Here is a 13,550-nt window from a genome sequence, read left to right as displayed (position 1 = left end):
TGAAAACTCTGACCTGAGCTTTGTATGACTTTAATTAGCAAAGCTATACCTTTCTTCTGTAAACATTGAGAAAATGGAAATAACAAGTAACTTTGAAAGGACAAGTTAGTGGGAAATATTTATTTGCTTACATTACATCCTTGTTTAACAGCTAATGTATCTTTCCTTGTGTGGGGTGTTCAACTTGTCACTGCTAAAAATAGGCACACTGACTGTCCCCAGCTGATAGAACACAACATGCAGCAAACACATGAAGCCCAAGGGAAATTAGGGGTAGTTAAGATACACCAAAGGAAACAGGGTTACTCACAATGTAAGTCTTTAACCACTGATGTGGTTGATCCTATTAATGAGACCCCAAATAGACAAACAGCTCAGAACTTCTTAAGCTTGCTTCTGTCGTTTGAAGGAAATTGATGTGTTTGAGGCAGGGAAGATACAAAAAAAGTAGAATGGTTTGGTAAATTTCCCAGTAAAAAAATCAACAGATAAAACCCATGTGAAATTTATTATGAATTTGTGCTTAAAATGCTTCTGCAGTGATTTTTAATTTAACATTTTAGAATCGATTTTTCACTAGAACACCATCATTGAAAGTGAAGACCTTTTCAAGAGACAGGTGTTCATAAAAGATTTGTCTGTATTTACAAGCTTTCAACTAATTAATTGATAGCTATCTTATGCTGTTAGTGACACAGAATTTGTACAATCCAAAATTTAACATTTTGTGTTCTGAGCCATATTTTGATCCCAGAGAAAAAAAATCCATTTTGTGCTGGGTTGTTTGGAATAGCTATTGCACATTCATGAGTAAGGAGCAGAATTTGAATTATTTCATTACTGCAGCTGTTTCTCTAAATTCATGTTGTAAAACATGCTGTCATGAGATAGAAGAGCTAAAGCTCTACGACAGTGTTACCTGAGTTAAGGACATATGACTAATTCAGCAGCATCAGCCACAATTAAGTGATATTTCCTACAAAACTGCCCTCATTACACTCCTGGACAGCTGCTTCCATCCAGAATGTGTCATGCACTTCAAACAGCTGCTGAGAAGTCTGGCCTGTTTAGGTCAGTGTATGACTTGGTGAAATAAAAACACCATGCTGATAACAGGGATTAAATTCAACTAAATATATTCTTGGGCTAAATAAGCACTTACTGTGATATACAGCCCTAGTATTATTATGCTTTTGAGAAAATTCAGACTGATGATTCCAAAAACATCCAAGCTGGGCATTCCATTGATCACCATTGCTCAAAGACTGTTCATGGCCCTCCCAGGCAGAGTCGTCACTATCCTGTAGGTGTAGATATCCAGAATCAGTTCCTCAGGCCCTTCAAAGAGATGTCCAAATATCCAACACTGCATTAAAATGTTTAATGCTGTGTTTGAAAGCTTATCTATACAGAAAATCTCTATTACAGCAATTATGTTTTCATATGACTTGAAATGCAATGTCAGCTAAAAGCTGTTTTCAAGCTTCTGTGGCTTATTTCCTGTACAGCTAACACCAAGCTGATGGAAGTCCCTTTCTTCAGGTATTCATACTTGAGATTTTCCTAGAGTAGCTGGGCTCTTCAAGGTTGTGATTTTTGTTTTGTTTATGTGTCAAGTGAGACAGAAGACTAGCATTCCCTCAGATGTGTTTTTGTACTTCGCAAGGTTTTTTGTGTTACTGGATATACAAGTGAGAAAACTTGTCAAGAAAAATCGAGAAAATAAATAAATAATATATTTATATTAGCTCTTCCCTGAGCGCACTTTTTGCAGTTCATGGCTAGACCTTTAGGTTCATATTTTTTGTTTGACCATTCATTTCTTACATTTATCCACTAATAGAGATAGATGGTAACTTCTGTTATTACTGGGCTTATTTTTGGTACAGATTTTAGATGATGCCTGCTTAGAAACTAACAGCATAGATAGGAAAATGCAGAATATTTAATAGATGAAGAAATAAAGCATACAAGCCAAATACAGAGCTAATTGCCTAATATTTTAATAACTACTAAGATTAATTGAGAAATTCACAGTATCATCAGTGTAATTTAGCACATTTTAAAAATTTGCTAGAAGAGCTGAAGATAAGCATAGTAACATGCATACTGAATTCACTAACAGCTAAGATTGCTGTCAGTTCTTTTGGTAATGAATTGCAGCATTAAGCAAATGTCAAAATATATTTTTCCGCGAGAATCCTCTGACTTTAGGTATCTTGGTTCTTCCTAAAAGCAGTATTTCAGATACGCATATTGCCACGCCCTACTACCTTGTTGCAACTTGGATGAAAACAATTGCAGACTGAAATAATAGTTACTGAGAACAAAACTGAGTGGTTTTTAGCACTGCACAGCTGCTTGGCAGAACTGTCAGGTCTTTGTCTTAATGTTATTTGACAGCACTAAACAACACTCCTTTCCAAAACACAAGCCCTACCTCCCTCTATAGGCGTGATAAGGAAAACCAGACAAAGTGCATCCGCAGTTTAGCACATTTAGCCTGCGTCATGTAATGTGTAATCTCATAAATGAATGAAAGCTATGCAGACCCGTACAGAAACACTTATTTCACGGGCTTTGAGCACTGGCATTTCAGATTAATGCTCTTAGTTACTTCTTCAAGTGTTTTGCTTTTTCCGTTGTCATTTATCTGGTCTCTTTAACTCATGGTTCTGACAAAAAGTAATCTGGTGTACGGGGTGCATTCTCACTGAGAAACACCACCAGAGCTTAGGTGCCCAGCAGTTACTGGCCCAGTCATATTTCTTTGTATTTAGATCACAGTGAGATCCAGAAATACATCCAGATGCCGGCTCATAAATATGTTTTTTTATGGGATGTCTTTTGACTGAATCATTATCATGTAAACGCCCTTTGTAAACCAAACTGACTAATATTTTGTGTGTAAATAACTGAAGTATAAATATCTAGAACCGGTGCCAGGAAGATGGAGCCAGGCTTTGCTTGGTGGTGCCAAGCAATAGGACAGGAGGCAATGGGCAGAAACTGCTGCACAGGAAGTTCCACCTGAACATGAAGAAAAGCCTCATTACTGTGTAGGTGACAGAGCACTGGAGCAGACTGTCCGGAGAGACTGTGGAGTCCTCCTGACTGGAAATATCCAAGATCCCTCTGGATGCCGTCCTAGGCAACGTGCCCGATGGCCCTGCTCGAGAAGGGAGGTTCCACCAGACGACGCAGCGTAGTCCCTTCCAGCCTGACCCATGCTGGGATATGCGTTAAGTGTCTCTACAGGCAAAGGGCGATCCTGCGCCTCTCCGTGCGGCTGTGCTGGCCCAGGACACGTGTGTGCCGCGAACCCGGCTCCCTCCCTGGGGGCCCGGCCCTTGCCCTGATTTAAGATGGCGGCGGCAGCGCCCGGTCACGTGCCGGCGGGCGGGGCGCCCCGCGCTCTCCTCTCCCGGTGGCGGCGCGCGCGGCAGGATGGAGTCGGCGGCGCTGGAGCGGTTCCACAGCCCGGGCAAGGGCAGCGGCCTCCGCTCTCGCCGCAGGGTGCGGCCCGGAGAGCTGCTCTACCGCGGCGTGCCCTTCGCCTACGTCGTCAGCAAGGAGCAGCTGGGCAGCGTGTGCGAGCGCTGCCTGCGCAGGTACCGGCGGGAAGGCGCCGCACCGCCGCCTGCACAGCCAGCCCCGCCCGGGGGGCGCCGCCCCTTCCGCCGGGGCGGGGCCGGAGCCCGTGCCCCCGAGAGGAGCCGGGTGGGGCGGGATGGGATGGGAAAGTGCTATGTGCTTCGGAGAGGAGGGGGAAGGCTGTGCCTGGTGCCGGGGCAGTGTGCCGCCAGGGCTGAGATGCGAGGCTTCCCGCTTCCTGCCGCTCTTTTTAACTGAGGGCTTTTAAAATTTCATTTATTTGTTTTTATTTTATTTTTTTTAACGGCTGTTTTGAAGATGTGGCCCCTTCCCGGGCGCGGGGAGTTCCCGGGGAGGTTTCCCGGGCTGGCGGGAGGCGGCGGTGGCTCGGTGAGGTGCTGCGCGGCGTTTCCTCGCCGGGCTGGCGGTGCCGGGAGGGTCCAGCCTGCGCTCGGCGCTCCCGAGTCCGGCCGGGGCGGAGGGGAGCCGTGCCCTGGGCGCTCGCAGGGCTGAGGAGGCACCAGCCTTCGTGAAATAGACAGCGGGCGGTGTTGGAACTTCCCGCCCCCTGCCCAGGTCTGTCCCGCTAGAGAGCACGTGGCTTTGAGACAGGCCGTAAATAAATGCCTGCCCTCCTCCCGCAGATCCTTAGAAGTGGAAACGGACAAGCACGTAGTAACTTTCTGTGTTTGTTTAGAAGCAAAAAAACCAAAGCTGTTTTTTAACCTTGGGCAGTTTCCCAGCAAGCTGGATGGTGGTAGAGCTGTTAAAGGAACATCCGTATATTAATACGTGAAACATGCTGCTAGATAAGCCAAACCCCTTTATAATTGCCGAAACGTGAAGAATAGATACAGGAGAAAACTTGATACTGCTAACTGTTCTTTTTTAGGTTTTTGTTTTGGTTTGATTTTTTTTGGGGGGGTGGGGGGAAGGGGGTTATTTTGAAAATATTTGAAGTTTTGTTTGTTGAAACAGTCCAGGTGATTTTCTTCATGTCATTTACAAGGCATCTCAGCTTCTGTTTAAAGATATGAGAATGTGGTTCTCATTTAATCAAAGACAAAGTTGACAGTGTATTCCAGGTGATGCTTGCATCTTACTTCAGCATATTGAAAAAAAACCCCAACCAAAGCAAAAACCCAACAAGATCTCCTCCAAATAAACACCCAACTCAAAAGAATTTTAGCTGTTATATCTGTGAAGTCTGACTTGTGACATCAGAGTCCTTTGGGGTGGTGGCTGAACATTTTCCGCTTGAAGTTGTGAGAGGCTGCAGAATTCAGAAGACAGGCTGATTGCAGCAACAGGTGGAATAAAAGTGAATCTGAGGTGTTTGGATGTAGACGTGTAACCAGGACATGTTTGTCTGGGAGAAAGAATGGTATTACCAACTTGTTATATGATGAGAGGTTATTAATTTTTTTTCTTCTATATAGTGATAGCAGTTAAATTAGAAAAAGTAAATAAGGAAGCCAAAAATTATATATATACACCAATCTGTCTTCCTTTGCAGAGTGTGCTGTGGCTAGACAGAGTTTATAGATCAAGGCTGTCCAAGCTGACATTTATCTAATTAAAGGACATACATACATCCATACAGAGATTTTTTTTTTTTGTGGTAATATATAGAAATTTGGCAAATGGCGAGGTACTGCTCAACTGTGATGTGAAATAGAGCCGTTTCATCAATCTGCTTTTGTTCTGGTTGAATCTGGTGTGGTCTTTGTTCAAAGTGAGGTATCAGAAAAAGGTTAGCGCTCTTCCAGGACTACAGATAAAAGTCACGTTGCCCACTATTCCTGTTTTTTACTCTGATCTTTAGGTGGCAGTACAGGAACACATTTAAAAAAGGTATAGTTCTTAACCTTGATTTAGTGTTTTAGCAGTCCTTTTATATGTGTAATTAATGTTTGAGGCTTTACACTGTGACGTGTAATTCTATACTTGCTTTTGTCTCTCGGCTTGGAGCAGTGAGTGTTGTTGTGATGCAGTTTTAGGCTGTATGAGAAGTGCTTGGTGAGCCAGAAGATGGGTAGTGAAGTGCAGAGTATCTTCCTTCTGGACTGCCTGCTGAGAGGCAGCATGGTCTTGTCAGGATTTGAGGTCACAGGCTTGTGATGGTGCTGACTTGCTCTATGACCTTGGCTAAGTTCCTACAGCAAGGGTCTGTACCAAAGCAGTGTAAGGTTGGCTGTTGGGGACAGTTTGCTGCTCTGTTTTAGAAAGGAAAGCTCAGATAGTGCAGTAGTTCTGCTTAGTCTTACCTCAATTAAAGTGAATATTATTGTGGATTTAAAGTGCTGAAGTATTTATATACAAGGACATATTTATGTATATACACACACACTTAATGCATCTAATGGTAGAAAGATTAACAACCCTTCCTTATCTTACTGGGCTGTTGGTACTGTTTTTGTAGTGACAATACATTTTTCAGTCATGGTTGTTAGGTCTACGCTGTATGTAGAGCAGATGGCAGATTTTTGTCACTGTCTCCCCTTTTGTGTTTTCTTCTTACTTCAAACAGAATCCTGTGTTTTTCAATGAAGAGGTCCCTGTTGTTTTTTATATAAGGCTGGGCTAAAATGCTCTGTTGTAGATGGTTTAATATGATTGCATAGCTGTTTGAATGGTATTATGTTAGCAATTATAAAAAATACTGCCCTGAAACAGTATACATAATAAAGATTTGTGCTGAAATACAAATTTTGAAATACAAAGCAACAGAAAAGATTTTTTTTTCCCCTCTTACTAATTAAAAGTTTTCTGTATGGCTTCTTCCATGCTTTAATACCTCTTTAATGTTGGTCTGACCCTCAGATTTTGAATTGAAAATATACCCGGCCTGTTATAGATTGGGAATCAAAATGAAGTGAAAGTCAGTGATACCTCTAGTGTTTGTTGGCTTTTCACTAAACGTTTCTTTGATGCCTTGTACTTACAAGAATCCACTGCAAGAAAATTTGAGTCCTGGTTGATACCTAGGAGCAAGCAAACAAACTTTATAGAATCCGAGTCTCAGAGAAAGTAAGGAAAAAGAGGTAACACCATCCCATTTCAGAATGCTATACCATGTATGCCTTTAAGGGAAATGAATGTATGAGAATAAGTAATGAATAACATTATGTATGAAATAAAAGGCATTAGTGTTTCTTTTTTGGGTAAGGTCAGAGGTTCAGACTGTGGAAGTAGGTTAAGAGGAAGTATGAATGTATTTTTGAATGACTACAAGTTTTCTAAGCATATTTAAATAGAGAAAAAACATTAAAGCTAGGAGTGGTGATAAGCTACATGTGGCAGCAAACATTATTGCAGTATGGGAAATATAAACAAACCTGAATAGTTGGATGATTACAGGGTACCAAACACAGGCCAGCAATTGTGTGCTCCTTGCTTGATTTCACCTGATTTAAAAATAGCCAGATGGAAACACCTTAACATTCAGAACTATGTATTCAGTCCTGTGTCTTCAGCATTAACGCGCTCTTAGATTGGCTGCTTTGTTATGATTATTGCTACTGTTGTGACTACTGCTACTAATACAACATTGTGTTATTTCATCACCATGGAAGTTAGCATACCGTTGTTGAAGTATGGAGTGTCGAAGTTAGTGGCAACCCAAAGGTACAAAAATACCGTTAAGTTTTAAGCATGGTATGAAATTTTTTAATTTCATAAAAGTAGAGAGAAGCAGGGTTTGATTCAGAAAGAGAGTGACAAGGGGGTGGTTGTGATTGTGTGATTCTTCCTACCACTGTGACTGTGGCTTATAGTCGTGTGGTTCTGCCCGAGGACAATTGGTTGTTAACTGTTCAAGTGTACCCCTTTCACACTGCATCAGGGAGGTCAGGAGAGGAGAGGAGCTCATTATTTTGGGTCTTTTAGCAATGGGAGTTTCTCCATGAAGGTTCTGTCATTCACCAATAAAGCTAAGATGCTTCCTTAAGCTCCAAAGAGAGCGTCTCTTCTAACACAGCCCTGGAGTTCTGCTGCTTCCAGTTTTGCTGGGTGATTAGGAGCAAGCTAATGGATGGTCTTTTGTTATGTGACGTTTAGCATGTATGAGACTTCCAGTAATGCACAAGGCTATAAAATCTACACTGCCTCCTTATTTATATCTGAAAAATAGTTCTGTTGCTGTTTATTACAAAAATAGCTTTAAATTTAGGCTGATTTCTCAAAAACATCCTGTTTTGTTGCTCTAGGTGTTCCTAGTATATGTTATATTTTGTTCGACAGGGACTCTAAAGTGTGCAAAAGGAATATTTGATGATACATTCTTTGACTTTTAACTTTTCATCAGTTCTCATCAAATGAAGATAGTTAAGTATTATAGTTCTTTAGATATAAACAAAAGTAATGTTTTACAGTTAGCTTGTATAAAAAGGTGGTTTGGGTTTTTTCTGTCCTGTAGAATATTGTATTTCCATGGTTGTTTATAGACTGGAACAAAGTTTTTGAAATTCGTTAAACATATGTAAGAACATAATTCTTAAACTTACCACATAAATGAAAAAAGATGGTTAGCATGACTTGGTGCCAGGTCAATAAGGTTTTTTAAATGTGAGATGTATGGTGTGTTTGGTGTCCCTTCAGTGCCAGCCAAAACTCTTGACAGAATTCCAGTAGTTTTCAAGATGCGTAAGTTCTTGTGGAATAGAGTAACATAAAAAAAACCCTTATTAATCACAATATATTAGGAGCAGATGTGTTTTTGTGCTTCTAGGGTAGGATAATCCTGGGAATAATATGCTGTAATTTTATGGAGCATCCTGACAGTTAGGAGTGAAATTGCAGGACTAACTCTTGATATAGCTGAAGTGTGAAGTAAGAGCAAAGCACATGAAACAAAATTGTTTGTGAAACAGAAGCTATACAAAGTATCAGAAGTTCAGGTTCTGTGTACGTTTGTGAGAATGTTTCCCAAGACCTGAGAAACTGAACACCACCACCAGTAACGTTTCTCTCTGTAGCTGAATGACAGCCTGGAAAAAGGCAGTGAACTTAAAAGACTTTCCCTTCCCCATCTCAACTTACTCCCATAATGCTGAAGCAACTTTACGAAAAGCAGTATAGGAATGCTTTTTTTTCCTGCCCTCATGCCAACTGGAGCCGTAAAAGTGGCGTTCAGGCTGCTGCCCCATGCTGCCAGGAAAATCTTCTGTGAGAGAGAGTGAAGACATAGACTGTGCTTTCCTGCAGTGTCTCGTCCAGAGAAAGTCTGTAGCAAAAATTACAGTCTCCATCTCCCATTCCTTCTGTTTAGAGTCAGGTTGAAGCAGAGGGAAGAAGGAAGCTCTGGCATTCAGGATAGCATTCATAAGTTGTCCTTGCCTGCCTGTTGATTTGGTTTACTTCCCTTACAGCACCCTTTTACTGTGGTCAGGAGTTTCGTGTGTTACTGTTAGGAATATCCCTTGGTAGGTGTTTTTGATAGGTTGTTTCTTTATCCTGGAGGCTTATTTTGAGAATGTATTTCAGGTTTTGTTAGCTGTAAACCCTTCTTTTCATTGCATAGTATTTTGGTCTTCATTTGGTTCCTCCTCACTGCTTGGGATACTCTGGGCTTGCTTTAGGTAAAATATGGGTCACTGCTGATCTTCTTCCCTTCCTCCCCTGCCTTGTGGTCTTGGGACTGTTCTTCATGTCTGCTGCTGCCAACCTGGCTCTGCTCCTGTTAATAACAGTAGAAACAGAAAAGGGAGAGGCCTTGTTAAAAATAAATTCTCCCAGGTCAAGAGTTTTTATTACCGTGCCTGTCACTTACGGAAAATGAAAATTTTAGACATGCTTTAAAGGGCCCTAAAGCTATTACTATGTTGGGATTTTGTGTATACAATTTTCATGCTTATACTGCCCTGTAATTCAAAAGGTATTGTATCAAAATTGTTGTCCTGCCAAGCTGTGACTGTCCATTTAAGTTGTAGTCATCTTGTAGATTTTACTCGATTTAGGTTTTACTGCATATCTGCAATCCACACCTGATACTGTATTTCTGTTCTGCATGGTATAGTGCCTAATATTATTATTTTGAAATATTAATATGCTCTGCATAAATTCTCTTTGCTTGTGGTTATTGATAAAATGATGAAAATAAGTTTGTGGATTGGATTGTCTTTAGTATGCATTTCCTTAGGTTGAACTGTAATTGTGCAAGTACAAAATTATTATCAGCACTAGGAGGGAAAACATGAGTAATTAAAATATGGTAACCTCTAGCTAATGCAACAGCACAATTAGTTCCAGATATTTCCCAAAGAAAGTTTTTAATTATGTATAAGTTGGTCAAACTTTTGCACTGCATTAGGAATTTATTGTTTAAATTCTTTAAGAACTGTTACTAATATCTTGTGCATAGGTATTGGAATTCATGAATTGTTAGTGATAACTTCCATTGTGGCTGTCCTCAAAAGCCACTCTGTGCTTTTGCTTGTAGGGTGTATGGAATGATGCTGTTTTCCCTTGAAGAATCTTCTTGTCTTCAGAACCGGTTGCAACAGCTGTTTTGAATTATCCAAGATTAGAGGGGTGAGGCTGATAGAATTTTCGGCATGTCTCTCCACCCCAGCCATTCGTGTTTTGAAGAGGGTTATGGATCTGCATGACCGCTTACCTGATGTGCTGGCTAGGAGCTGCTGAAAGGGCAGGCATTCTTACTGTCTCTCCTGAGTCCTTGCTCTCCTTCCTGCATGCACCTTCTGCTTCTCATTTGGCACTGTGCTGCTCGTATGACCTACGGTACACTGGTGCAGAGAAACAAACTGGCAGAAAACATACTTTACCAAAATAGAAAAGGCTTAGTGCCCTTGAATCAGCTTATTGCTTGGGGCACAGAGCTGAAGTGGCCATGGAATAGGAGTCTAGGTCTGATGGTCAGGGCTGTGCTGGATGGTAGTAGCTGGCGTTTAGTCTGCTGTGGCTAAGGGGAAAATTCTAAGGAGGACAGTTAGAGGAATTTCTGAGCTCATATGGATGTCTTTAGGAGAAGTAGAGTTTTCAGGTGTGCAGGATTGATTGGCTTCTTAGTGTTGAGAACAATTTTTTCTGCCTTGTAGTCCAGCCTAGTCCTGGACTGTGAGACCCCACCCTCATTTCTTTACCCAAGGCGTGTTTTAGTAATATTTTACTTCCTCAGAAGCATAACCTAGCTTCACTTTTGCAGAAGAAACACTGCAGATGTTTGCAGTTGTTTCTTACCACAAAGAAAATATTTTCTCTTTGATGGAAGTCTTGGTTCCGTGAGAGTTATCAACTTTACATTTTTGAAATAGATTTTACTCATTTCAGGATCTGTGCTTAATTCCAGCAATCACAATTCTCACAGTGCCTCTGGGAGTGACTTGAGAGATTTTACTTGGAGGCCATGTGAAAGTTTTGAATCATTCCTAAGGGTGTCCTGATGACTGTAGGGTCATTGTCAAGTGGCACAATTGGTTGAATGCCAGGACTTCCTATGCTAACTCAAGCCAAAATCCCCTATTCATGTGATATTTAGCTTTCCTGTTTATCATCATAACTGCTAGCTGCCTTCAGCTCAGGGCTTGCTTTGCTATTAATTTCATTGTTCAGGCTTGAATGAAATTAATTTTGAAGTACCATCTTGGTCTCTGAGTTCCTCATGCTGCAGTCAATAGGTAGGAAACACAATTTTGGCTTCACTCTGGGCGGTCTTGCCCTGGCTGTTTGTGTGCTGCCTGTGTCATCAGGTTTAAGCATTCAAAATGAAAAAGCTAGCAAGTGTGTTGAGCACTACTTATGAGGGTGTCATTAGAAGTGGTTGTGATCTCAGAATCACAGAACATGTAGAAGTGCAGAAAAGGACTAAAAGATCATCAAAAGAGGAAATGAAAATGGTTGTGTCAACTGTAAACCCCTTCTTACAATTCACCCAAATATGGCTCATTCATACAATCTAATTCAAATGTCTCATTCAACTGCTTGGAGTGTGCACTGGTGACCTGAGAAGATAACTTCTTTGGGGATAGCATTCTTGGTAGTGGGAAGGAAGCATGGTGGAGTAGGGAGAAAAGTTGAGATATTTGGGGAAGCATGGTCCTCAGGGAGGAGGGATTTGTCTCAGGAAATACTGAGCATGAAATAAACTGTCTGTTTCTTAGAGTAAAATACTTGTTCAGTGTATTTTGTGCTTCTTGGGAGAAACTTGTTTTTATTTATTAGTCAAGAAGAGCTTGAAAGCAGCTCACTTTAACATAAAAGTTCAAACTGGAGTGCTGTCTTGGTGTTTTTTGTGGATTTTTTTCTTCCTGTTGTGTTAAGTGTTACTCCTCCCTGGTAAGATAAACTATGATACCTCCTCTTCTTTCTGTAGTGACTGCTGTTTTCCATCACAGAAGCTGAGCCTGCTACTCCTTCTGAGATAAGTGGCTTACCAAGGAAGACTTGCTGTGTATAAAAGTATATCTCATAAGTTTTATCTCCTCCATTTCTATGCACCTTGTTTGTGAGAAATAAATTCCACTTTGCAGATAATTGTGTTAGAAATCTTTATTGAATATTGTGTGGAATAAGAAAGTTTATGCCAGGGTAGTACACTACAGTTTATTTTCCTTTGGAAAAAAAAGTTAAGATTTTTTTGATCAAACTCTGGATACACATATTTTAAGCACTGAGTGAATGCTGGTGTGGGTTTGTACATTGTGTAGCTGGCTTTGATTTCTGTGGTGTACTGACTCCAAGTCCTCCTGCTGTTGGAAGTATCTTAATCCAGATTTCTGAAAAAGGAAAAACAGATTGAAGGATTTAAAAGAAAAAAAGAAGTGGGACAGAAAACCACTTCAGAGATTAATGGTCATAAGCATGTATGTTGGTTTAGCAAATGAGACTGGCTACTCAGCTATTTATGAATTTTATCCATTTGTCATATTAAAACAATCACAGTAGTTGATATTCCTGCACAACAGATGGAATAGCCATGGAAACAATTTCTTGAAATACTGTATGAAACTCAACATGTGATGATTGTTTTATCTGAAGCCTTTGCCCCAGGAAAGAGAGGCCATGCAGTAATCCACACAAGATATGTATAATATCAGGTATAAAACAGATATAGCAATGAAATGTATTTTATCATCAGTAAGATCCTTTACAATATTATGTTGGGTCTTCTTTTTGTTTGTTTGTTTTAGTTTTGTTCCACAAAATAAGCACATCATACTTATGTAAGTATTTCATACTATGAAATGTCCCTTTCTGTGGCCTAGAAAGTCGATGAATTGTGCTGATGAGCACTAAAAAGAGTGACAGGTATAAAAATAGCAGAGAAGTTATAGAGGCTCTTAGTTAGCAACCCAGTTGCTGAAAGAAGGTAATCTTGCCACTTCCAATGGATGCCTAGTATTTTATTAGACATGTAGTCAGTCTGTGTATTGTTTACATGTGGGTTTTGCTGCCAATAAATAGCTTTTGCTGCTTTGGCAGTCATTTTCATTGAGTTGCGCTGACTGTTTTATGCGATTACTGCTTTATTCTATGTTCTGATAAGTCAAAACTACTTAAATTCAGTTTTAATTAAATTTCATAAGGAGTGCAGACTTGCTGAACATTGTATGTAAAAGAATTAGACCCCTCTAAAGACTTTGTGAAAATTTGGCAGGGGGTTGTTTTACTGGATTCACCTTTCTACGGAAGAGTGTACTGACAGGAGAATCCTGTTGCATGCATATAAAATGGGACACAGGTTGGATTCATTAGCGCTGACTTAATGCCCTTTATAAAATTTAGGATAAAAAAATAGATGAACGTGTGGAATTTGGTATGTGTGCGCCAAATTATATATTCAACTAATTTTTCATTGATTAGGAAGTTACTGGATTTTTCAAGATTTTATTTTGATGGTGTTTGTTTTATTTAGCATTTCAGGGAGCATTTAGCACTTTCTGGTGCTGTTCACTGCATTTTTAGAAATTCCCTTTGCCATAATACATGTCATGTTA

At 40.4% G+C, this 13,550-nt stretch overlaps 1 protein-coding gene across 4 annotated transcripts in view; it reads left to right on the top strand.

Moving 5' to 3' along the window:
- Window positions 1-3,404: 3,404 nt before the first annotated feature.
- SMYD3 (SET and MYND domain containing 3) overlaps window positions 3,405-13,550 on the top strand; it is a 382,460-nt gene continuing 372,314 nt past the window's right edge. For 2 of the 4 annotated variants that reach the window (XM_066178534.1, XM_066178535.1), the window contains exon 1: window positions 3,405-3,611. In XM_066178534.1, coding sequence (XP_066034631.1) covers window positions 3,448-3,611 — 164 coding nt within the window. In that variant the 5' untranslated portion in view covers window positions 3,405-3,447. Of the gene's footprint in view, window positions 3,612-3,919; window positions 3,985-13,550 lie in introns of those variants that run through there. The other 2 variants (XM_066178533.1, XM_066178539.1) reach the window with 2 other exon arrangements.

The sequence above is a fragment of the Chamaea fasciata genome, unplaced genomic scaffold, assembly GCF_029207755.1.
Source record: "Chamaea fasciata isolate MVZ Bird 193981 ecotype frontalis unplaced genomic scaffold, bChaFas1.0.hap1 SCAF_3, whole genome shotgun sequence".
Lineage (NCBI taxonomy): Eukaryota > Metazoa > Chordata > Aves > Passeriformes > Sylviidae > Chamaea > Chamaea fasciata.
The sequence above is the reverse complement of the archived record's forward strand: the minus strand, read 5'-3'. Positions and strand labels throughout refer to the sequence as shown.